This window comes from Emydura macquarii, unplaced genomic scaffold, assembly GCF_026122565.2.
Source record: "Emydura macquarii macquarii isolate MOO-44397 ecotype Brisbane River unplaced genomic scaffold, CSIRO-AGI_Emac_v2 contig_3345, whole genome shotgun sequence".
In the NCBI taxonomy this organism is placed as follows: Eukaryota; Metazoa; Chordata; order Testudines; family Chelidae; genus Emydura; species Emydura macquarii.
In genome coordinates, this window is record NW_027133482.1 from 1,515,236 (window position 1) to 1,540,226 (window position 24,991).

Genomic DNA, 24,991 nt, shown 5'->3' on the forward strand with positions numbered 1-24,991 from the left:
AAGTCTTTAGCCCTTTACCATGTAGAGAGAGAGAGCTCAAATTTGCTGTCACCCCATCACCGGGGAGGCATTTCACTGTAATAAAGGCACATTTCTACCAAAAGCTTCATCAGCCCCCTGACAAGCTTGCTGCAGATTGGCAGACCCACCAAGGCTCCTAGGTGCTTTGAGTGTGTTCCCAGTTAGCCCCTGAGGTACTGGTGGGGTTTTCTTTCATGCTGACCTGGGTAAGTCCACAGGAAGTGGAAGGATGCCCCTTTGATTCCCCCAAGCCTCCTCTGCAGTCCAGCCCACACCCACCTGCAGCTTTCGTAAAGTCTGCAGAAGCCAGGCCCTCTTCCTAACACTGCTGGGACTGAGTGAGTCAGGAACTTAAAGGAGAGGAGACCACAGACCCTGCCCCACATTCCTGTTGACTTCTAAATGCCTCAATCTTCCCCACCTGCAAAATGAGGACAGTAACACCTGCCTCACAGTGAGGCTGGGAGGCTTTGAGATCCAGGGGGGGAGGTGCTTGAGAAGTAGGACCGTTGTGTGGTGCAGCAACCTGGACACAATGTCTGGCTCTTTGTACCGTGGGTTACAGCTCTCGACTCTTCAAGAGCCAAATGAGCAGCACGGGCCACTTACAATCCATGACAAAGACCCAAAAGGAGACACGCTGTCCAACACAATAGGGGCACATGCTTGAGATGCTGTAAGGCTCTTTATTTAACATGTACAAGACTCTTGATCATCTGTTTCCTTTGTGCTGTCACTAATTTACTGTATCACCCTGTGTGGGGCAGAGTGATTGGATACCTGAGCTCAATGACATGCCTGTGATGAGGCGTAGCTGAGAAGTGAGCCTGGGAAGGCTGGATGCATTGGAATTAAAGATAGGTTTTGGTCAGAACGAATGCTAAGAAACAAGGCTCCCCAGCATGGGGGAGTGTTTCCACTCTGTGGAAGTAATGGCCTATAGTGTGAGTCGTCTGCATGGAGAATGACTGAGGCAGCAAATATAGGCACAACAGAGCTGATGGAGTAGAGATGAGTGATGTCAGAGCCTTGCAAGAGCTGCTGCTTTCTTGACTTTCTACACTTGGATAATGGGAGAAAAGGGCAGCCTCCAAATAAGTTCAGGGTGTAGGCGCCAGAAGGGGAAGCAGTGACCTATGTGATAAATGCGGGTTAAGTGCCGATAGGGGAGATTGGAATGTGATGTATTACCCTGTGGGACAGTCTCCCTGTGGTGGAAACCCCATCCCCTGTGACATTTAAAACAGGTCTGCACCCTCGTCTGACCTTGAACTGGAAGGGAGGGTGTAAAGAGTAATTTCCATCTCTAATGGCTGTGATTGTGTATGCTGTGAAAAGGCGATAAAAAGCCATGTGCTACACAGCAGAAGACCTATACCAAGTAATTTGTATGTTGCAAAGTGTCCAACTTCTGAATGAGAAGGAAACTGGATCATAGAAGTTAGAGATGAAAAAGCTTTGTTGCAGCACTGATCCCCTTCCCTGCCTGTGTAGAAGAGAGTCAAGTCCACAAGCCTTGGGCAAACAAGAGCCAAGTTTCTCAGCTGCCACCAGGAAGGGATTTTCGGTTGTGATTGGTATGGAGAGAGAAATGGAGGAGACTAAGCTCTGATGTGGTTTCCACCTGAAACCAAGCCAAAGGTTGGTTTCATGTGAGCTGTGCTTTGGAGCCTGTGATCCACTCAGAGGACTCTCCCAGTGAGTTCCCAAGCAGTTCCCCACACTGGGGCCCACTGTCACCAACCTCTCACGCTTCTTGTCTGCATGCTGTTGCACCATCTGATAGTAATCTCTCTGTGGATGTACTTTTCAAGGTGGCTATGAGGGAGTTCACTGCAGCATTGCTCTGTGTCAGGCAGAACAGCTGCTGCTGCAGATCCTTACAGCACTTGCGTGATTTCCAGTCTGCATGCAGTTGTGCCTCCCCAACAACCATGGCTTGAAATTGCAGGGTTATCGCCAGAAGGATTCATACATCGCCAGTCAGGGGCCTCTCCAGCACACAACAGAGGATTTCTGGAGGATGATCTGGGAGTGGAAATCCTGCTCTATAGTTATGTTAACAGAGCTGGAAGAGAGAGGCCAGGTAAGTGCCTGGGATAAACTAACCTGCAACTGGTGGGAAAGCAACATCATTGTGACTCCATCACTGGTGGGAAAATCAAGGCAAGTCCCTACAGTCCCTTGACGGCCCTAGTGCTTGTTCCCAACACATCCCAAATTATATAACTACTTAACCCTCCTGACCTTCTCTGGAGAACCTCACGCTGCAGTCCAACTTCTAGTTTTACCCTCCACCCCCCCCCCCCAAAAGAATCCACATGCTTATAGACATAGTATAAATTTCAGAGAGAGGGAGATGAAACAAGGATCCAGGACATTCCACTCCCAAAACACCTCTTGAGCTAAATGGCCACTCCCTAATTGCTGTCTGTGTGCTGGCCACAGGAGAGCAACATCACTCGCGCACACAGCTAGAGAGCAGCATCCCAACTCCCCTTCAGAGCTCTGGGATCCCACGGCTGACCTAGCGAGGTCTCCTCCTAGCAGACCCCACTGGCCAGGCTGGGGGGAGTGGGGATTTCACATTGCCACATGGAGGTTTCTCACCTCATCACTTCTCTTGCGTTTCTCATGCTTTCTTAGGAGAAATGTGCCCAGTACTGGCCTTCTGATGGCTCTGTGTCCTATGGAGACATCACAATGGAGCTGAAAAAAGAGGAGGAATGTGAGAGCTACACAGTGCGGGATCTGCTAGTAACAAACACCAGGGTAGGAGTCTCTCTTGCTCACCTATGGAAGGCAACTCTGGGATCTCTGGGCAGATTATTTGGTTAACCCCTAGTTCTTTCTATAGGTGCCCTGCTTCCCCCGCTCCTGCAGCCCTGTCTCAAATGCTGATTCTCACCCTTTCCCCTGGCCCCGCCTCAGCTTCCAAGCCCTTCCACAATTGCCCCAAAATGACGACACCACCCCTTGCACATTGCTGTCCTATCCCCTTCATCATTGTTAACACCTCTCTCCTACTGACCTCCGGTCACGTCTCCCCCACGTCTACTGGGTTCCCTTCCCCCATTAGAAACTAAATCATCCACGCCCTGCCCACCCACCTCTCTGCTGCCATACAGCCCATCCTCACTGCTTTGCTGGTTCCCTCCTGGGCCCCCCCAAACCCTCCCTGGCTTCCAGTTCCCAGCACTGTCCTCCAGGGCACCCACCACCAGTTGTCTCCCCTCTGCACTGCCACAGGTCCTGTTGGGCACCTGCTGCTACCACCCTTCTGACCATACCCTCCTCTCTAACTTTCTTCCCAAGCCCTTGAAAGAGTCTGTTTCCAGCTATGCACTTGGACTTAGATTGGTCCAGTGGAGTGAAGTTGTCATTGTTTTTCTCCTGCAAGGAAAACAAGAGCCGACAGATTCGACAGTTCCATTTCCATGGCTGGCCAGAAGTTGGAATCCCCAGTGATGGGAAAGGAATGATCAATATCATTGCAGCTGTGCAGAAACAGCAGCAGCAGTCTGGGAACCATCCAATCACGGTGCACTGCAGGTACAGCCCAGTCAGGCAAGGGACTGGACACAGCTGTTATGAGGCAGCAGTGTGCCCTTATTGCCAAGAAGACTAATGGCATATTGGGCTGCGTTAGTAGCAGCGTTGCCAGCAGATCGAGGGAAGTGATCATTTCCCTCTGTTCAGCACTGGTGAAGCCACATTTGGAGTAGTGTGTCCAGTTTTGGCCTCCCCTCCCCCCCCCCAACTACAGAAAGGATGTGGACAAATTGGAGAGAGTCCAGCGGAGGGCAACAAAAATGATTAGGGGGCTGGAGCACAAGACTTATGAGGAGAGGCTGAGGAACTGGGCTTGTTTAGTCTGCAAAGAGAAGAATGAGGGGGATTTGATAGCAGCCTTTCAACTACCTGAAAGGGGGTTCCAGGGAGGATGGAGGTAGGCTGTTCTCAATGGTAGTAGATGACAGAACAAGGAGCAATGGTCTCTGGTTGCAGGGGGGGAGGTCTAGGTTGGATATTAGGAAAAAGTTTTTCACTGGGGGGATGGTGAAGCACTGGAATGGGTTACCTAGGGAGGTGGTGGAATCTCCATCTTTAGAGGTTTTTAAGCTGCAGCTTGACAAAGCCCTGGTGGGGATGATTTCGTTGGGGTTGGTCCTGCTCTGAGCAGGGGGTGGGACTAGATGACCTCCTGAAGTCCCTTCCAACCCTCATCTTCCATGAGTCTATGACAGCTGGCCTAGGGCAAGCATTGCTCTGGGCTTGAGTAACTATGATAGTTCTGCAAGCCAGTGAAAGGGGCTGGGCTGCTGATGTCCTCAGCCCACTGAACAAAGGCAGCACAGACTGCAGTGGTGCAAGCTTCCCCCACACTGCCCCTGCTAGTGTGCCTGAACCTGGAGCTGGAAGGAGCCGTGAGTATATGTCTCCAGGCCCCATTCAGTCCTTGGCTTCTCTTCCCCCAGCATGTGGGACAGTTGGGTTTGTGCGGTTTTTTTGATGTGGAGAAATTGGGAACTACATGAGACCACTCAGCTCATGTCAGATGATGACCAAACCTCCTTCACCATCTGTCTGGCTGTTTGGCCTCTTAATTCTGGCCAGACATGAGCTGGTGCCCAAGAGAGGAGGGAACAATGGCTGGTTAGTCACATGGGATGATTCGTGTGAAAACAACTGTCTAGACATTGCGGTTAAACTAGAAAGCACAAAGGAGACTGTTGAAGATGTTCATGTTCCCCAGTGTTTTCCTCCCACTGGCTGAGTTGGAGCATCTGTGCAGCCAAATGAATGTGCTTTATACTGACGTTCTGTTTCTCTGTGCTCTCCTGCTTGTCTCTTTGCCAGTGCCGGGGCAGGAAGAACAGGAACCTTCTGTGCACTGAGCACTGTCCTGGAAAGGGTTAAAGCCGAGGGGATTCTGGACGTCTTTCAGACAGTGAAGAGTTTAAGATTACAGAGGCCGCATATGGTGCAGACACTGGTAAGCATGAGTTAGTGCTTCTCCAGTATCGAGCTCCCTTCATGCCTTAACAGACCTCAGTTGAGATCTGCATGCAAACTTTCCTTCATCTCAACCAAGGTTTTTGAGTGGGAATTTCTCTAGTTGTTAAAATAATTCTAATGGTGGAGTGATGGAGGAGTCTCTTCCCTACACCCTTGCTCCTAACTATCAGTTCTACGGGGAGGGAGCACCAGGCTAAGAATAAGAAGACCTGATTCTGTTCCAGACACTTCCACTGACTTCCTCTTTCACCTTGGGAAGTCACTTATGGACACAATTTCAGAGGTGCCAAACATCCGTAGCAGCTGCTGAGCTGTGGATGCTCAGTATCTTTGAAAAACAGGCCACTGGCCTCTGCAAGATTAGATGGGGATGATGATACTTCACCCTTCTCTTGTAAAGTACTCTGAGATGTGCGGTTGAAATTGTTTTGAAATTGTTTTGATACAAAACAGGAAGAGACCACTGTGATTATCTAGCCTGAGCCCTTCATAACACAGGCATAAGTGCAGAGTACCTTTCCTTATCTAATGCTGTGCTTTTCCTCTCCCAAACACCACAGGAACAGTACGAATTCTGCTACAAGGTGGTGCAGGAATACATTGATGCTTTCTCAGACTACGCCAACTTCAAGTGAAAAAACAAAACAAAAAGAAACTAATGACAGAAGAGTTGCCTTCTTTAATATTTTGTAATATTCTGTTTGTTAATATACCCCCCAAAATATGTGTATATATCTTAACTGTTTTAGAGATTGGTACCATAGGCTTCATATTAGCTGGAGATTTTATATGTAGCAAAAGTGTTAGCGCAGATACTGTTGGCTCCTTTTTTTCCAATGTTTTATTGGGGAATTAAATAGCGTGATGTTTGGATTAATATTGTCAATCCATCTCTCTGCTGGAGAGTTGATATAGGCTGTTACTTTGTTTGTAAATCTTCTTTTTCCTGAGGGAGTAAAGCCTTTTTAAAAATAGTAGTATTCTGGATTTCATCTAAAAGCACAGGCTTTTCCGAATCTGCAGGGAAATGGTTTCACATTTTCCTGCTGTTCTGCTCTTTAAAAAAAAAAAAAAAAAAAAAAAAGGGGGGGGGGGAACCCCCACAAACCCAAACAACTTATTCTGTGTATATATATATCCTAGTTTTTGTATAAAAAGAGAAAAAGCAAAAGTTTCTTTCTCCGGGGCTAAATAACTATGTGTCACTGACTGAAAATGGTAATGGACTTGTAAGTGGCAGCAACGGTTGGGATTTCAGCCCCCCAAAAAAAGGATTTTTTGCTCCCTAAAGGAAACTTCCATGCATGTGTGCCAGATTTCAGATTGGTCTTATCTGCTGCTCAGTCACAGCCTTACCGGGCAGTTATTGGCAGGCAGCAGAGTCGGTCGTTTAGATGTCTAGCTGAACTGCAAGTGCAGTCAGGTACGTGGATGACCTTACCTGCTCCTGCAATTAACAAAGGCCGTTGTCTGAAATCCTCTGGCTCTGTCTGTCTGTGTTCATCAGTGAACAGTAGCTGCTTTGTTGTTGTTAGTATTAAGATTCGCAATCTCTCTCTCTCTCTCTCTCAAGGCAAAGCCAAATGTTTCACTGTAGCCTTGTGTACTCCGGGAGTTTCAGCCATTGTTGTCCAGCAAGTGGTGTAGCTTCACCAGCACGAATGCTGAGTGTAGACAAGCAAAGCCTCTAGAAGCCACTGTTTGTGCTTCTGCTTGAAACGGGTAAACTGCTCTTGTGCAACTCATGGCTTCTTGAAGCTTTGCCTGTCTACATGGGGAGCATGCAGTGGCACAGCTCCACCAATGGCTGCAGCTGGGGCAAATCCCCGGTTTAGACAAGGTCTTGGGCTGTGTTCCGCCAGGAGAACAGTGTTTACTTCATGCTTGTCTTACAACTGCCAAAGGTGTTTGTTGGCCCATGTCAATTATGGGTTGCCTGACCCTGTTTTCTTTACACTTGGAGGCAGGAATTCCATGTGCCTGTTGGCTCTCAACGTATTAGAACCACCATGGCCAAGAAGTGTGTTTAATTTTGCTCCTTTCCATTTCTTTGGTCATGAGGACTGAAGGAAAGAGAGTGATGAGGGGCCCTCCCTTCAGCAGGTCTCTTCTAGGTGCTTCACCAGTGCTAGTGCCATGGTTTGGAGAGAGGATATGGCACATAACAATCGAAACTCCACCAATCATTGATTGTCCCTCAGACATCAAGTTCCATCAGCTCCCCTGACGGATCTCTCCCTTCCCTCCCCACCCTGTGAATGGTTCTTTAGCAGCTCCTGGATCTGATCTTCCTCTCTCACCAATGTCAATCAGGAATAACGACAATGAAAGCAGTGGAATTTACATTCAAGTCATACTGGAAGGAGTAAGGTCAGATTCAGGCGTGACGGGGGATTCTGCCAAAAATGTATAGGTCGACATGCCCAGTTCTGTGTGTTCTTAGCACTGAAATGAAAATTAAAATAAAGAGGAGGTGATCCTTGCAGCATTCATGGAGGCAGCACTACCATAAAAGTCACCCAGGACGAGGTGTCTGGTATCTACCCTAAAGATCTTGTTTGCCTCAGTTATTGTGGAAGACCAGGTGTCTTCTCAGCCCTCCTGTGGGGCAGCTCTCTCACTCACTCCATGTAAATCCTGTCCATCCCAGGTTAGTTGTGGGAGGGAGAGCTATCAGAAAATCAGGTTCTTCTAGAGGAGGGTTTTTTAATTTCTGCACTGAATGTAATGCTGTTGAAAGTGCCAACTGAACAGACTTGGAGAACCATCCCGCGAGAGGGTAGGCTTTCTCTAGTGAAATAGACATAGAAAAAGTCTCTCTCCCTCACACACACACACACACACACACATGGAATACCCCACCAGTTTCCTTATCTGCAGGGATCATCTCTGAGCGTAAGAGATTTCAGTCTCCAGGGCTCATTCTCTTTGGCCTCGCTACAGTGGCTGCCTTTAAGGGCCTCAGTCCTGCACTCTGATCCATGCGGTTGGACCCTTGTGCCCGTGCAGAGTCCTGCAGATATCAGTTGGGCTCTGCTTGGCCCTGATCCAGGACAGCATGTAAGCGAATACATGAACACTGTCCCGAATGGGAATGCTTTCCTGAATCAGGGCCCGTGCATACACAGGCCTGCCTGCACAGATCTGCCTGCAGGATCGGGCTGAGCTCCATTTGGTGCCCAGAGTTGTGACACGGATACCTGTCCTCTAGGAGCTAGTCTGAAACTGGGAAGATGTGTTGTTTTCTGATGGAAAGGAGCCACACTTCACAATAGTAATAAAGTAAGTAGATCCATAATGTTTGACCAGAAGGGACCATTATAATCACCTCGTCTAACTTCCTGCATAACAGGCCATAGACTTTCACCCAGTGATTCCTGCATCAAGCGCACAGTGACTCGAAGCCACGCTCGAGCAGATTTTCTAGAAAGACAAGTGATGGACACCACTCCCTTGGGTAGACAGTGAAGCCACCTAGCCAGAGCAGTGGTGATTGTGAAAGCAAGGAGCCTAGACTGGCAACACTCACTTTGAATTTAAAACCATGGAAAGTGTTTTCCTTTTAAGGCTTGTTCTATCCAGGCTGAGCCCTCCCATCTCCACATCATATCATTTGTGTCGTTTGCAGTTTTGTGTAGCCTCAATCCTATAAATGTACGTCTGAGGAATTTTTCTCAAATGAGTAAAGTTACTCCCATGCTTAAATTTTGGCAGGACTTAGTCCTTAGGTATTGCAACTTGACGCTGGTCATCTCCTTAAACTTTTCCGTGAGCCTCCCTTTGAATTTAACATTTTATCCTAGGGTTTGTGGCTGTTGTTGTAGGTGTTTGGTTGGGGTTTTTTTAATTTTTGGAAACAACTCTTTACTCAAAGGCATCTTAAAGCTTTTCCACCCTTTTTAAAAGGGAGGGTACAAGTAGCTTTTATTTTCTCTTTCTAAATTTGAAGTTGATTTGGATCAATGTTTTGTTTTGTCTAGGGAGTTCTGAAGTGTGTCTGTCTTTCAATACTATAGATCCTTTCTGTGTGTCTGAAGATGACTTTTTTTGAATGAATCCTGTTTTTGAGCTCCAAGATTGTAGTTGAGAGAAGAAGGCAGTTGAACTGTTCTTAAAGAAAAATGCAGTGTAATGTCTGACCTGTCCTAGTTTACAATGGAAATTGAATTACAGCTCGTTTTAAAGGTTCTAAAATACAGGCAGTAGAGTGGGCAGTCAGAGAGCCACTCTCTGTAGTCAGACTGAGTAGGAATGAGGTAAGGCTATTTGAGTGTATGACAGAACAGGAGACTTTCCTAACTACTGAATTAGCCACAACATTGACAAAATTAGAATGTATTTTCCAACAGTCTCGGAGTTCCTATGCATTCAAGTGCCAAGCCAGTCCTCTGGGTCCTCATCTACAGACGTACGTCATCAGACTGGAAAGAATTACTGCAACGGCAGCCCTGATTGAGAGACATTAGCACCATTCACACTTGTTATGTCGAAGGTACAGTAGCTATTTAGAGATTTATTTTAAGGCCTCACAGTGAGATCCTTATTAACAAATACCAGTGATAGATTCTCAGCAGGGGCTATGGTGTGGATTCCCTTGGTATTTGAATAGCCACATACCTGCTGGGCGGGGGCAGTCTAGCTAATCCGGCTACCTTCTCACAGAGACCTCCTTATACCATGGCTGTCTCTAGTCTAGTCTGTGTAGGTCCTTATGCCCCCTCTTCACTGTAGTGTCAGAGCACATTCCAGTTTTTCATTAAGCAATGTGACTAACATCTGTCACGTAAGCTTAGTTCTGTCTCTGTCCTCTCCGGTCAGTAGCAATGCCAGTTCAGCTCATGGTTTTATTCCAACAGGGATATTGCCTGCAAAAAAGGAGCTTGGTTTTCCCCAAAAAGGAGCCTGCTTCTCCTTCTTCCCCCCACCCCCTGCAATGGGGGAGTAACCTTGGAGTTGTATCCAAAGAAATGGAGCCTCATCCAGCAATGCCGATATTTGGGTTTCACTTTGTACTGGACCCAGGGGGTGTCCTGTGCTTCAAAAGGTGAGGCAGTTCTGTCCTGGAATGTAAGCACGTCTCCCTTGCCTTGGTGAGCAGAGGGGCCAGTAACCTCATGGATCCTTTTCTAGGGGCCAGGAGTGGTGCCTTTACACCATCAAACCCCACCCTGCCTGCCTGCAGCCTGAGGAAGCCCTCCCTGAGGCGTGGTGACCTTCGCCAAGGGAGGAGAGATCCCACTGGCAGTGAATGCTGGCTCAGCACTGAATGTTACAGCACATTCCTACGTGCTGTGGAACCCAACCACCATCAGCACATAAGAGGAACAGCCCCCATCAGCATGGCTTTGTTGGAGCTGTACTGCATGGGGCCTGAGAGCCCATGCAGAGGCAACTAGCTTTCCAGCAGGTCCCCCAAGATCAATAGGGTTTGGGTGCTGAATCCCTGGCTTCTTTCGTCAAGGGAGAACTTTCCTTTGATGGAAAAATGGGAAGGAAATGCCCCAAGGGGATTGAGAACTTTACATTCTCCTGCAGGTCGCCCGTGTGGGGATGGTCTGGGCCAATGTTCGTGACTGTGTGTGTGTGCGTGCGAATAAAATACATCTCTCTGTATTCAGGACAATAATAATGGATAGAAAAAGCTAGGTTGGCTTGGTGTGTTAAACATTTTCTGTATTAATGGCTCAGCCCCTTGTGTCATGGAGTGGGGTGCACGCTTATAAAATTTACAAATGACATGTAGCTGGGAAGGGTTGCAAGCACTTTGTAGAGACAGGTTTGGAATTCAAAAGGACTTGACAAATAAGAGTATTGGTCTGAAATCAACAAGATGAAATTGAATAACGACAAGTGCAAAGCACTACACTTCGGAAGGAAAAATCAAATGTCCAGCTACAAAATGGGGAACAGCTGGGTAGGTGATAGTGCTGCTGAAAAGGATCTGGGGGTTCTAGTGGATCAAAAATTGAATATGAATGAACAATGTGATGGATTTGCAAAAAAGACTAACATCATTCTGGGGTGTATTAATGGGTATGTCATATGTAAGATACAGGAGGTAATTGTCTCATTCTACTCAGCAGTGATGAAGACTCAGCTGGAGTACTGTGTCCAATCCTGGGCTCCACGCTTTAGGAAAAATGTGGGCAAATTAGAGGGAGTCCAGAAGAGAGCTACAAACAGGATAAAACGTTTAGAAAACCTCAAATATGAGGAAATGTTTAAAAAAAAAAACTGGGCATATTTAGATGTGAGAGAAGATGACTGAGGGGGACCTGATAAGTCTGCCAGTAGATTAAAGGCTATTATAAAAAAGATGGTGATTAGTTGTTGTCCACTGAAAATAGGACAAGATATAATGACCTTAATCTGCAGCAAGGGAGATTTAGGTTGGATATTAGGAAATATTTTCTAACTCTAAGGATAGTTAAGCTCTGGAACAGGCTTCCAAGGGAGGTTGGGGAATCTCCATCACCGGAGGTTTTTTAAGAACAGATTAGACAAACTTCTGCTAGGGATGGTCCAGATTTACTTGGTCCTGCCTCAGTGCAGGGGGCTGGACTAGATGAGCCTTGAAGTCCCTCCAGCCCTGTGATTCTGTGTTTTGTCTTTTAGATTGTAAGATCTTGGGGCAGGGACTGTCACTTAATATGTTTGTAGACTAGGATCTCTAGACAACGGGGCCTTCACCTGGTTTTGGCTGTAAGGTAAATGTAAATGTTGATAACAATTTCATGTAGAATCTGAAGTCTGAAAGCTGACATACAGTGGAGATACAAATAGCCATAGGCAATCCAGTGTGAAGCAAGAGTTAGTGAGATCTATCACAGGGTGTGTGAGAGAGGGAATGTGGGGGGAGGATGTAACAAGACAAAAAACAACATAAATCCTGCATTCTTTCTGGAGAGGGCCTTAGAAAGTGTCCTTCAGGGTTGGGTTTTTAGACAGCTATGTCTATAGGGCTAAATCTGTTCTTTTTGTGGCTGAGAAGTTGACTAAGTTCCCAATGCAGAAGACCTGTATAAGGGCATGGGGAACTGGGCATAGCTTTTGACTGTACAAATATCACATTTGATTGTTTAATACACCGGATTGGTTAGAGAGAAAAGACTCAGAGATCTTCAAGGGCTGGGAAATGTTCCTTACATTTTATTATAGGGTTTGCGTGTGTGTGGTTTTTCTCCCCCTCCGATTGTATTTGCAAAGAGACCATTTTCCTTAGCTATAGAATTTTGTCTGGAAAACCTGTCTTTGGGGCCAAATTTGCAGCCACTCCCTCCACAGAACTCGAAGTTGATAGGAGTCCCCCATGTGTTAGGCCTCAGTCCTGCAAACACACTTAATTTTACTGTCATGAGTAGTCCCACTGGAATCAATGGAACTACTCGCCTATATAAAGCTGAGCATGTGTATAGGTGTTTGCAGGATCGGGACCTTAGTTGTCTGCCAAGTTAGTAGGCCATACATGAATTCTGAACCTGGGGTATCAATCTGAAACCGAAGGATTTCCCAGTTCTTCTATACATGTGGCAGTGAAAATGTAAAATGTCAGCCTTCACTGCTTTGTGAAGTCAATTGAGGGGACTGTCTGCTGGAATGTCAGGGCCTGTCTCTGAAGAGCACTGCTGGATATTGCTGGGTGGTGCTGAGCAAGTCTTTCCAAATAGTCTGTGGATTTACTGTGCACTGAAGCTAAAAATGGCCACGGTGTGGTGTTGTCCGTGCGTCTATGCTATGACTGTCTCTATATATGTGTACCCCTGAGAGCTGATCCGCACAAGTGTTCTATAGTATGTGCGTGGATAGCGGGATGTTTAACTAATGTGACTTAATTCTCTGTAAACAGGGATAGTCCGAATTAAAAGGCTCACGCTCCATCCCTCTTGCTATTTGGGTTGATGAAATACAGTGAGTCCTTAAGGCCCTCTTCAAAAACCACAAACATCCACAACCCAGCGCAATATTTACACAACTTAATACTTAAAGCCTGGTGCTGCAGTCATTACTCAAGCAAAGCTTCCATTGACACCACTGGGAAATCAGCCTGAGCAGAGGCTTTAGGGTGGGTCCTTTAGACTGGCATTTTCAAAGGAGCTAAGGGAGTTAGGCATCCCATTGCAGTTTAGTAGGATTTGGGCACTTAACTCCCTTAGGCCCCTATGAATATCCCCCTCTCAGACCATGTTGTGGCCAAATCATTTGCCAAACTTGATTGGTTTCTAATTAAGTAGTTAAATTAGAACAGTGCAAACCAAGGTGAACTCAGTTAATCAATAGCAATGGACATTTCTGGGGCATGATTCACTCCCCATTGAAGGCAGTAGGAGAGTTGTCACTGACATCAGGAATGGGCCCCACTGTGAAGATAGCCCTATGCCCACAGAGCACAAATCCCTGTCTGAGCTCCCAGAATGTGACTTAGCTGCTGCTGGGCATCTCTTTGAATGGGATGGACACACACAGCCCTCCCAGTAAGCACCACTTGGTCCCAAGGTGGCTTGGGCACAGACTAGTTCCAGCAGAGAGAGTAACTGCCTGAGGTCCTCACTCACACCGGCCCATACATACGCATTCCTCACGAGCGCGCGCACATGTAGAGAGGCTAGATTCCCTGTATGTGGAAAGTACCTGCCACGGTTTTGTTAAAGTTATGACCAGTTACCCCCTGGAAATCACTTTACCTGGAGGGACTGTATTTTCCCCCATCCCCCAGGGACAATGATGTTGGTGGGGTTATCCCCACAGCGGCCCCCCATGATACTTCCCAGGTTAGGAACTTTGAAGGGAGTTTTAAACACAGTGGGCCAGATTGTGATCCTGCGTACCCCCATCTTAAGCTGGCATCACTCCAGTGGGTCTAATTCTCTTCTGACTCCCACCAGTTTCATACTGGTGCAACTCCATTGGCTGCCAGGGAGTTACTTCTGATTTACACCGCTGTAGCGGTCCACCAAGAGCCATCTGACTCCCAAATGCCTCCGTTCTAAGGAGCAAATTGCAATCGTCGTATTATCACACTGGGAGTGAGGGTAACTGAGGTTCCAGACTGACAATACGCCCTGTTCCTAGTGACACCAGTGAGAGCAGGTTGGGGCCCTTTGTGTCTCAGTGATGTTTAGATCAAATGTGCCCAGTTTGCAAGCCAAACTGTGATGACTTTTTCACCCAACATACACCCAATGGGATCTGAAAGTCCAGCTGGATTCTTTTGGCCTCTGTCAGCATCTCCAAGTCTCTCACATCTGCAGCGGAGACTTAGCTGGAGGTGCTGGTTTGATGTATAACCGAACAGAATCCAGCTTGCCCTTTGGTCGTTCTGCGTGGCCAACAGCAGCACAAACTGGTTTGTGTCTACAAAGCAGATATGATTCTGAAGACAAAAAAGGACTCTGTTGTGCCCCTTTAACTCCCTCTGAAGCTGGTATGAGTTGTGGGTACTCAGCAAGTCTCAGGATCAGGCCCGTTATATCAGTGCCATATTTCGCCAGTGGACCTGAGTCTCCATTCACATGTGCTTGACAGTGACCTCAGTGGGGTCACTCCTGATTTAAAATCAAGTAAACGAGTGGAGAACCGAGCCTATTGACCTCCCGCTAGCCAGGCCTCCTTAACTTTCTTACGCTGGGGTCCTGAACATACCCCTTAGTGTCCCTTCCTCTTCAGCAATGCCTGATGGGCCAGAGCTACCAGTAACAAGAAACCTTATGCTAAATCTCTCCCGGCTTGTAAATCCATTCATTCCAGTCGATTTTCACCAAGAAATCCCAGCATTGCAAAAACAGACTAACTCTTGGGTTAGTTTTCTCCCAGCTGCTCCTTTCTGTAGCTGCAGTAGCATTTTATGCTGCCTTCATTGTGAATGATATTTTTTACAGGACGTTTTAATTTTTTTAATCTTGTAATTATTTTGCTGGAACACTCTTGAAAGTGGTTTTTCTATTGACATCCATTCCGACCTGTAAGATGCTGTGACAACTCGGAGTGCCTCTCTGTCAGCGTGTGTGCATGGGATACATGAGGGCTCCATTGAAAGGGCTGCGATGATTCAGATGCCCCATATCCTCCTCAGTCTTGAAGGGGGAAGAGAGAAAAAAACCAGCTCCCCGGTGCCCAGCAATCGGACTGCTTATGAGAGTCACAAACAGCTGAAATCAAGGGAGGGGAGCTCGTCTCCAACTTACACCAGTTCTGTACTGCTTTGACTCCACTGACGTCAGTGGGAGTTATTCCTGATTTACACCAGAATAAGTGAGGTCAAAGTGTGACCCAAAGAGTCACCCCCTACCATTCCAGAGTGGCTCGACATGGGGCCTGCTGTGTGTCGTGTACAAGGAGTGCTTCTGTGGCCCCATGCAATCCTGCTGCACAGTGATGTGCCATTCCTGACACTGGCAGCTCTCCCAAGGCTGGATGTGCATTTGCCCAAGGGAATGTAATGCCCCCATTGCTCTGGCTGCAGAACAGTAGCGCTCTGTCAGAAGCAAGTCAAGCGGAGAGGGGAGGTGTATGTGCTGACCTGGGAGAGGTAAGGCTCTTTCTAAAGTTAGACAGCTGTGTACTATTGGCACGTGACTCTGAGTAACGCTCTGGATTGGCGCTAAATGAGCTCATCTTCCCCTTGCAGTGACATGGACCAATGCGACCTTGAAAAGTGACCTTTCTTATCCCTTTAATGCAGTTTCATTATTTGCCTTTTCAAGATGTGCTCTCTCCAGCCTCTCTCAGTGGAGATTTGCTTCTGCAGCACCTGGAAATGTGGTTTCTAGTGATTTCACAAGTGTACAGCCTCCTTCATTAATCCTAACATCAGTAACTGCTATGAACTTGTAAATAAACTTTGACCGAATCCTGAATTTTGGGACATTGGCCAAGCTGTAAGTTATACTCTGAAATAAATATGCTCATTCCAAAAGAAACCAGACCTGTCTCTCTCTCTGGATCCATGTGTGACAGATGGTGTTTGACTCCCTGAATGCTACACTGTTGTGTGTGTGAGAGTGAGTGCAGCTCCTCAGATGGGATGGAATTAGGTACAAAACCTGCTGAAATGCCTTAGTACAGGGGTTCTCACCCTGAGGTCGTGACTCCTACCTGGGTCACCATCAGGCATTGGGTGTTGTGACCACTCTTCCTTGCTCATATTACTAATTAGGAGAAGAGTCGCAGCAAGATGGGCAGGGATTCCTTGGATGTTGGCAGTTTGGAAAAGGGTGGAGAACCCCTGCCTTTGTCTGACTGCCTTGCCGGGGCGGACAGCCTTGGGGAAGTCAGGTGGCAGTCTCTGCACACATGCTAAAAGTGCTTCACAGGCGCCACTGTGGAAAATGGAGCTACTGTTCACAGGATGCTCCTAGGGTCCTAGGACTCTCCTGTTGCAAATGGCTAAGTGAATTCACTGCGGAACAAGCCTGGAAATGTGGAATGGGAAGTGGCACAAAGTCCCTTTAGGCCATCACATGCCTTTGCTGAGGAGCACTGAACTTGGAGAGAGTGATTCCCATTAGCCAGACCTTAGTGCCAGCCATCGTAGTGCCATTAGGTGATGGATGGAACCGTCCTGCTGCCCATCGTTGCTATGAAGAAATTGCACCCTCCAGACAAGAAGCACGTAGCTTGGCATCCTGGTGCAGGTCTACAGGTATGTTGTATAATCTGGGTTAATACCATAATGGATGTTGGCCTCTTCTATTTCCTGGGGCACCCGCCCACCTCCATAACCGTGGGCATCCTGCCACATTGTCATATCCTGATGTGCTGAGTTGGCCAACACACTCTAACTACAATTGGTAAGATTATGCTCAGAAACTGTGTTTCTTCTAAGAGTAAATATCCAGATGTTCTTCAAGTGATTGTCCACGTGGCTTCCACTCTTGGTGCACGTCCGCCCCACCCAGGTGAGATCAGATTCTTTTTGGCCAGCAGTGTCTGGTGAAGCCACAACTGCATCCCAGGTGCCTCACTCTCCCTTCACCCCATCCCAGGGCATAAAGGGAGGAATGGGCCCACCTGTCCCTCAGTTCCTTCTTACCACCCACTTCCCTAAGGGCCTTCAAACGCAGAGCCCCACGACAACCTGTCTCATCATCTCACTCAACACCAGTGTGAACCGCTTGGGGAAACATGCAGTGCCATGGGCTCAGATGTCACCAGTAGGAGGATGAGACACAGCTACTGGTCACCACCTCAAGGGGGACCTGGTCAAGCCCACAGAGGTCAACGGGAGTCTTTGCCTTGCATGAAGGCAAGGTCGTTCCCTTAGAGCAACTGGCCATGGCTAGAACCAGGCAAGGTGGAAGTGATGTTGGTCAGCAAGGGGAAGTGTTTTCAGGAGCTAGCCGAAGTGGTGAATCTCCCCATGTGCTCAAAGATGAGCAGTGTCAATCCTCACTCCACTGAGAGGCCCAGGTAGATGCTAAATGAAGTACTCAATGTCTTTTTTGTTTGTTTCCATCAAAAAGATTAGTAGCAATTGGACATCTAACTTAAGTGAATGCCAGTGAAAATAAGGTTGGATCAGAGGCTAAAATAGGGAAAGAGCAAGTAAACATTTACTTAGACAAGTGAGAGGTCTTCAAGTCACCAGGGCCTGATGGAGTACATCCTAGAATACTCAAGAAGCTGACTGAGGAGATCTCTGAGCCATTAGCAATTATCTTCAAAAAGTCATGGAAGACAGGAGAGATTCCAGAGGACTGGGAAAGGGCAAATCTAGTGCCAGTCTATAAAAAGGGGAATAAGGACAACCCAGGCAATTAGAGATCAGTCATCTTAACTTCAGTATCCGGAAAGATAATGGAGCAAATAATTAAGCAATCAATTTGCAAACGCCTGGTCGATAATAAGGGGATATGTAACCAAATAGATTTATCAAGAACCAATTGTGTCAAACCAAGCTGATAGCTTTCTTTGACAGGATAACAAGCCTTGTGGATGGGGGAAAGCAGTAGATGTGGTATATATTGACTTTAGTAAGGCTTTTGATACTGTCTCGCATGACCCTCTCATAAACAAACTAGGGAAATACAGCCTAGATGGAGCTACTATAAGGTGGGTGCATAACTGGTTGGAAAACCATTCCCAGAGAGTAGTTGTCAGTGGTTCACAGTCAAGTTGGAAGGGCATATAGAGTGGGGTCCCGCAGGGATCAGTTCTGGGTCCGGTTCTGTTTGATATCTTCAGTGATTTAGATAACGGCACAGAGAGTACACTTACAAAGTTTGTGGGCAATACGAAGCTGGAAAGTGCTTTTTAAAATTCAAAATGATTTGGACAAACTGAAGAAATGGTCTGAAGCAAATAGGATGAAACTGAATAAGGACAAATGCAAAATGCACCACTTAGGAAGGAACAATCAGTTGCACACATACAAAATGGGAACTGACTGCCTAGGAAGGAGTATTGCGGAAAGGGATCTGGGGGTTACAGTGGATCACAAGCTAAATATGAGTCAATAGTTTAACGCTATTGCAAAAACAAACTTCATTCTGGGATATATTAGCAGGAGTGCTGTAAGCAAGACATGAGAATCAATTCTTCTGCTCTACTCCACATTGATTAAGCCTCAGGAAGAGTACTGTGTGCAGTTCTGGGTGCCACATTTCAGGAAAGATGTGAACAAACTGGAGAAAGTCCCGAAAAGAGCAACAAAAATGATTAAACATCTAGAAAACATGATCCATGAGGGAAGATTGAAAAAAATGGGGTTTATTTAGTCTGGAGAAGAGAAGACTGAGGGGGGATATAACAGTTTTCAAGTACATAAAAGGTTGTTACAAGGAGAGAGAAAAATTGTTCCTAACTTCTGAGACTAGGACAAGAAGCAATGGACTTAAATTGCAGCAAGGACGATTTAGGTTGGACATTAGGAGAAGCTTCCTAACTGTCAGGGTAGTTAAGCACTGGAACAAATTGCCTAGGGAGGTTGTGGAATCTCCATCACTGGAGATTTTTAAGAGCAGGTTAGACAGACACTTGTCAGGGATGGTCTAGATAATACTTAGTCCTGCCTTGAGCGCAGGGGACTGGACTAGAACATAGTTTCTCAACCTGTGGTACGCATACCCTGGGGCTACATGAGACACAGGCAGGGGGTATCCAGGAAAAAACAGAGTGAAGGGGAGGTCGGCAGCGGCTGCTGACTTCTGGGGAAGCCGGGTGGCCACAGTCCGCTTTCCACCCAGTCCCAGTTGGGAGGCGTGTGTCAGCCCCCCAGCTTTTGGGGAAGGCAGGCTGCAGCCGCCCGCTTTTCGCCCTGTCACAGCTCCCAGGTGGGAGGCGGGTGGGAGGCACCAGCTTCTGGGGGAGGTGGGCAGCAGCTGCCGGCTTCCCACCTGGTTGCAGCTCCCAGCTGAGAAGTGAGTGGCAGCTGCCGCCTCTTGGGGGAGGTGGGCAGCAGCAGCCTGCTTCCTGCCAGGTCCCAGCTCCGAGCTGGGAGACGGGCGGCAGCCCCCAACTTCTGGGGATGGCGGGCAGTAGTCATCCACATCCCACCGGGTCCTAGCTGCCAGGTGGGAGCCCGGTGGCAGCCTCCTGCATCTTGTGAGCTGGGCTCGCAGCTGAGTGGCAGCCACCCGCACCCCGGCTCCAAGCTGAGGGACAGCCTCCAGTGCCCCGGCCTGAAGATGGGCAGCAGCTGCCTGCCCACATCCCTGGGTCCCAGCCGGCGCAGAAGCCTCCCTCCTCTGCCCCAGCTCGGATTGGGTGGCAGTCGCCCACCTCCCGGGCTGGCAGCCAGGCGGCAGCCCCCCTTCCTGGCTCAAAGCCCAGTGCCCAGACAACTTGTCAATTTCACTGCTCTATGACAGCCCCAGATTTTACCAGTTACCCTCCTTCCCTGTCTCTCTCTCTCGCCCTCCTTCCCTGTCTCTCTCTCACCCCTTCCTCCTCTCAAATCTATGGCAAAAATTTGGCATGGTGTTTTATATTCCCCAGCACTGGCATGCTGCTCAAAGCCTCCTAGCTTTGGCCAACATCGCCTCTAGCCCAGGTACATACTTGAGTTGCGCACCCCTGGTGTAAAGCTGATAACCCTACCCACACTAGATCTGACATCTGTCATATCATGGTCTTATATACTCAGCCCTTCTTCCAAGATACGGCTCACATTAGTCTGTTAATATAAAATCCTGTGGAAAATCGAGTGTTGGGCACTTATTAAAATTTTCAGAAGTTAGGGGGTCCTTGCTTCTTAAAAGGTTGAGAAACACTGGACTAGAAGACCTCTGAAGGTCCCTTCCAGTCCTGCGATTCTATGCACCTGGGCCAGAAATGCCTCCCGCCACCTTTGACTGGACAAATGGCCATGCCCATTGGTCCAAATATGGACCTAGCAACATTGCCCTTTGTGTTTGTCTCTCCCAGACTAGGCTACTGCTCACTCCTTTGGAAGCTGAGCCCCGGGGCTACCCAGAAACCTCAGCAGGGAAATAGACAGCAACCCACAAGCCAAGCAGAGCCAGGTGGTGCAGGTGTACACCCTACACTTGAATTGAATTGAATGCTCATTGAATGCTGGGCACAGTCTGAGGTTCTCACCTTTATGTGAAGAGCAACAAGGGGCTCCGGACCAGCTCTCTGCTCCCCCCACACTGCACAGCTGACAGAGCCCAGGCTTCCTCTTGGGGTGGGCGGACGAGGACGTGCAAGGCCCCCAAAAGGGAGAGAAGTTCTGCAGCAGCTCAAGCCGAACTCAGATCTTGCCCCCTGCAGATCTCACTGCACGTCATGCTTGCTCACGCCAGCTTCCCTCTAAGCAACTGTGTAGGAACAGCCCCCAGCACAGCGGGACTCGATCAGCAGCTCCTATCGCTGTGGGCAGCCAGCCTCATACGAGAAGGGAGCAGAGGCCCTGCCTTCCAGAGGTGATCCTGCTGTCTCTTGCTACAGTGATGAGCGCACCCTACAAATGCCTCTTGAGGAACTCGCCGTGTCCCTTGGCCCTGGCTCCCAAATCTGGGTCACCTTTATGGAACGCCTCCTGCAGCTTCCCCTAGTTAAAAATCAGGAGAGCGGCTTCAAAGGTTCCCTCAGCTGGGGAGTGCAGTGAGATCAGTGGAGCCGCCGCCGCCATGTGTCAGAGGCGTATTTCTGGCTGACAGTGGGGCTCGGCCTCAGAGGAGCAGCACTTGTAACAGGCAGTGACATTTCATGCTTTGCCGGCTGAGGCACGTAAAGTCACATCTGCCTTCCTGACAATCACGGCGGGGTGGAAACCAGCACTGAGTAAATGTCACCAGCAGCTCTGAAGTGCAGCAATGACCTCTGCCTCCCCGCCCAGGCGCACGGCAGCAGCTGTGACTTACAGCGAACAGATGAAGGCTCTGATGGTGTAGCTATGAGGCGCAGGCCCCTCTTCACCCCCCCCCCCCCCATGCAAGGATCTAGGGATGGGCCTGAGACACGGGTTCCAGCTGGTACAAACAGCCCCTACTGCTAGAAACCTAGGACCTGGCCAGCAAGCCAGTGTGAGCAGTGGCTGCTCTACGCCAGGGCAGAGCCTGCTGAGGCTGACAGGCTGTAGGGGGCAAGGAGGCATTTAACCCACTGATCCTCTGCTTCATCTATCTTAAGGCTAGAAGGGGCCGTTATGATCACCTTGCCTCCCCTGTTTAACACAGGGCACAGAGTTCTCCCAGGAACTCCTGCACCGAGTGACCAGCTACTAGCAATGGGCCAGACAATGAGACTGTGCTGTGACGCTGGATGTTTGTTTCCCCAGCTCCCTCTTCCTAACCTGTCCCCCAAGGGGGGGGGAGGGGAAAGCAGGAAACCAGATCTAGTGGTTAAAGCACAGGACTGGGCTGCAGAAGAACTGGGTCCTATTCTTGGCTCTGCCACTGGCCAGCTGAGTGACCCTGGGCACATCACTCCCCCTCTTTGGGCTGCAGTTTGCCCAGCTGTAAAATGAGGCTAGTGCTTCCCTGAATTGCAAGGGGCTTGGGAAGCTGTTTGTCCAAGTGCTTTGAGATCCTTAGGCAGAAGCTGCTCTGCTCTTGATCCACTATTGCTAACTTGGGTAAAGTGTCCCACCCACACATAATATTTTCTTAGCATCCGCTCAAATCTCCATATTCCCCTCACTGCCCAGAAGGCTACCGAGGCGGCACTGTTTGGAATGGCTCCTCCTTATATGGCCCTCATCACTGTAGTGCCTGAGCAGCCCTTCCCCCACATGAGGATTTTGTCCTCACCACTCTGTGTGACAGAGAGACATTGCCCCGTCACTGATGGGGAACTGAGGCATTCCCTGCGGTGATATGACATTGCGGTGAGGATGTGTAACTGATTTACATAATGGCATTACGAAAGTTTCAGAATTCTTCTGCTCCCATTCATTAAACTGTGTACAGGTCTGGTCCCTCGCCTCTCAGTGGTCAGGCAGGTACGGTTCTGGCATCATATCAGAAGCTGTGCCCCAGCTAGTCCACCCCAGCAAGTTTGAATCCAGCTAGCGCAGGTGGTAACAGTGGAAAGGTGCAACATGGACCTCCAGGCTTCCACACAGGTGTAGAAGCCTGGCACAGACTCTGGCTACGTGCTCAGCTTGCTAGCGTGCCAGGAAGCACATGCTGCACTGTCTTCACTGCTCGTTACCCAGCTAATGTGCAGACGTACACCCGAAATCAGACAGAGAAGGCTATGGATGCAGCCTGCATGAACAGCGCCACCCACAGACATGCACATGCAATGACCTGGTGTGAACATGATGAGGGAAAATGGAGTGGAAAGACCACTGGGCAGCCAATAAACCTGGCTGATAACTTCCTGTCTTCCTCAGGCAAGAAGGAGCCAGGTTATTTTTAAATCTGTGGTCCCTGTAGATTGCTGCATCAAATGCTTCTTCCTTGTGCGAAAGAGAAGAGGAAAAGGTTTGTAATTTCCTGAAATTCCCTGGCCTTGTTTATCTGTGTGTGCGTATGTTCCTAAACAGATCTCTTCCCTAGTCCACCCTTTCTCTGAGAAAAGCAAAGCTGAAGTCACCCAGACATGAAGCAGAAATTATACCCTGCATTCCTATGTAGAGAGAAGAGCTCTGATTGCGAAGGGTCTTTAGTCTGGCAGATAAAAGCATAACGAGCCAAAGGCCAGAAGTTAAAACTAGACCAATTCAGACTAGAAAGGATGCACATATTTAAGGGAAGGTTGTTAACCATTGGAACAATTGACCTAGAGATGCAGTGAGACTTGGGGTCTTCAGATCGAGAGTGGATGTCTTTCCAAAAGACATGCTCGAGCTCAGCCAGAAGCCATGGGCCTGGTGTAGAAATTGTTGGGTGAAATTCTCTGCAGGGCAGACTAGATTATCATAATTATCCTTCTGACCTTAAAATCTGTGGATCTAGCTGACCAAACAGTGTGAATTGTGAATACCTGCGGCGAACAGTTTATGATCAAAAGAATCAATAGACCAAAATCTGTTAGCACCAACTATTCTGCATGGTGAATAAATGAACGGAAATCATGATCTGTTTGGGGATAATTTACCATCAGAAGGAAGAGCTACATCCATGGACTAAATTCCCACCTGGGTATTGTTCACCCATCTCTAGCCATGTGTTTACATTTCATGGCTGCCATAAAGTGACATGGACAGAAATGAGCTTATTGACTGTGCTCTGGATCTTTGCTTTGGAACCTTGAGTCAACTTGACCTTTAAATCACCTCTATTCTTTCATTAATAGTTCTTTTTCTCAACAGTGCTCTCCAATTAACCCTGTGTGCAGAAGGCTCTGAAAGGGAGGAGGTGCAGGGGGAGAGAAGTTAGCTATGGTCATACTTAAGCATTAACTTGCAAGTTTTCTATTCCAGAAGGAAAAGACAGTGACTGCTGAAATCATGCTGCTGGCAGGTTGGCCTGCTTTAATCCTGCTTTAGATTTGCTCAGAATACCTAAGAAATGGTAGAACCCCCCTCCTAACTAGCCCCTGTCTCAGCTCCTCTTTCTATTTCTAAGGGAACATTTAAAGCAACTTTGCACAGGTTTCATGCTAAATGTATTACTAATGATTTGCACTTCTGTCGCATCCTTCATCCCAGCTTCTCAAAGCGCTGTTCAGGCATTCATTAGGAACACTGCTTTCCATTTAAATAGAATTTTTCATCATCATGCTCAATGCGCTTTAGCAAGGCAGGTGAGCAGCCATCTTTTTTTCACAGGCTGGGCAACCGAGGCACTGGGTAGTCAAATGACTTGCTCAAGATCACATCGTGAGTGAGCAGCATCACTAGAAACAGAATCCAGGAGTCCTGAATTTCTGCCCTGCACTCAAGCCACTAGATCAAAGCTGCCTCTGGAGAACCTGAGCAGCAAAATGGTGTTAGGGTTAAAGCACAGGGCTGGGAAGCAGGGGATTTAGTTTCTATTCCTGCCACAGGCCTCTTAGGGCCTCGGTTTCCTCATCTATAACCCGAAGCTAATGACAGTTACATCGTCACAGGGATGTTGAGAGACTTCGCTCGCTAATGTTTGCACCGGGCTGACAAGCCCTCGGATGCCAGGTGCTACAGAAACATAGCATATTATGGAATCAAGGGCACAATGTCCAGTCAACTTTGCTTCCAAAAATGTAGGTGATTTTAAAACACTTTCTAACCTAAGCCCATGGAAATACTTCCCGTCTTTAAAAAAAAAAAAATCCCTATGGAACCCAATTGCGATTCCCCTGCACTGACTGCAACCCAGCCATTGCGGCCTTGGACTAATCAGCTAGTGCATGAGAACCAGAATATGAGATTGATTTGAAACAGACGTGAAACTGACTAGTCTAGTGTCACTCTCCATGGCAAGTGAAATGCCAAAAATAGTCCAAAAGCATCCATGGCGCTAAGTAAATTCACTGACTGAAATGTTTGGCTGTAATAGTTGGAGGGATGTTAGTAACAGACATAAGAATATTTGCTTTTAAAACATATACTGGGCCAAGTGCTTCCCTGGTGGGACTTGAGTGATTT

At 48.0% G+C, this 24,991-nt stretch overlaps 2 protein-coding genes across 3 annotated transcripts in view; both read left to right on the plus strand.

The window, feature by feature from the left end:
* The window catches only part of PTPRA (protein tyrosine phosphatase receptor type A), a 252,557-nt gene extending 246,543 nt beyond the window's left edge, over window positions 1–6,014 (plus strand). For both annotated transcript variants that reach the window (XM_067533619.1, XM_067533621.1), the window contains 5 exons: window positions 1,973–2,107; window positions 2,668–2,793; window positions 3,422–3,573; window positions 4,882–5,017; window positions 5,601–6,014. In XM_067533619.1, the coding sequence (XP_067389720.1) occupies window positions 1,973–2,107; window positions 2,668–2,793; window positions 3,422–3,573; window positions 4,882–5,017; window positions 5,601–5,675 (624 nt within the window). In that variant the 3' untranslated portion in view covers window positions 5,676–6,014. The remainder of the gene's footprint in view (window positions 1–1,972; window positions 2,108–2,667; window positions 2,794–3,421; window positions 3,574–4,881; window positions 5,018–5,600) is intronic.
* Window positions 6,015–7,002: 988 nt separating this feature from the next.
* LOC137143609 (progonadoliberin-2) overlaps window positions 7,003–24,991 on the plus strand; it is a 28,528-nt gene continuing 10,539 nt past the window's right edge. Inside the window, exon 1 of the mRNA XM_067533476.1 lies at window positions 7,003–9,532. Coding sequence (XP_067389577.1) covers window positions 9,524–9,532 — 9 coding nt within the window. The 5' untranslated portion in view covers window positions 7,003–9,523. The remainder of the gene's footprint in view (window positions 9,533–24,991) is intronic.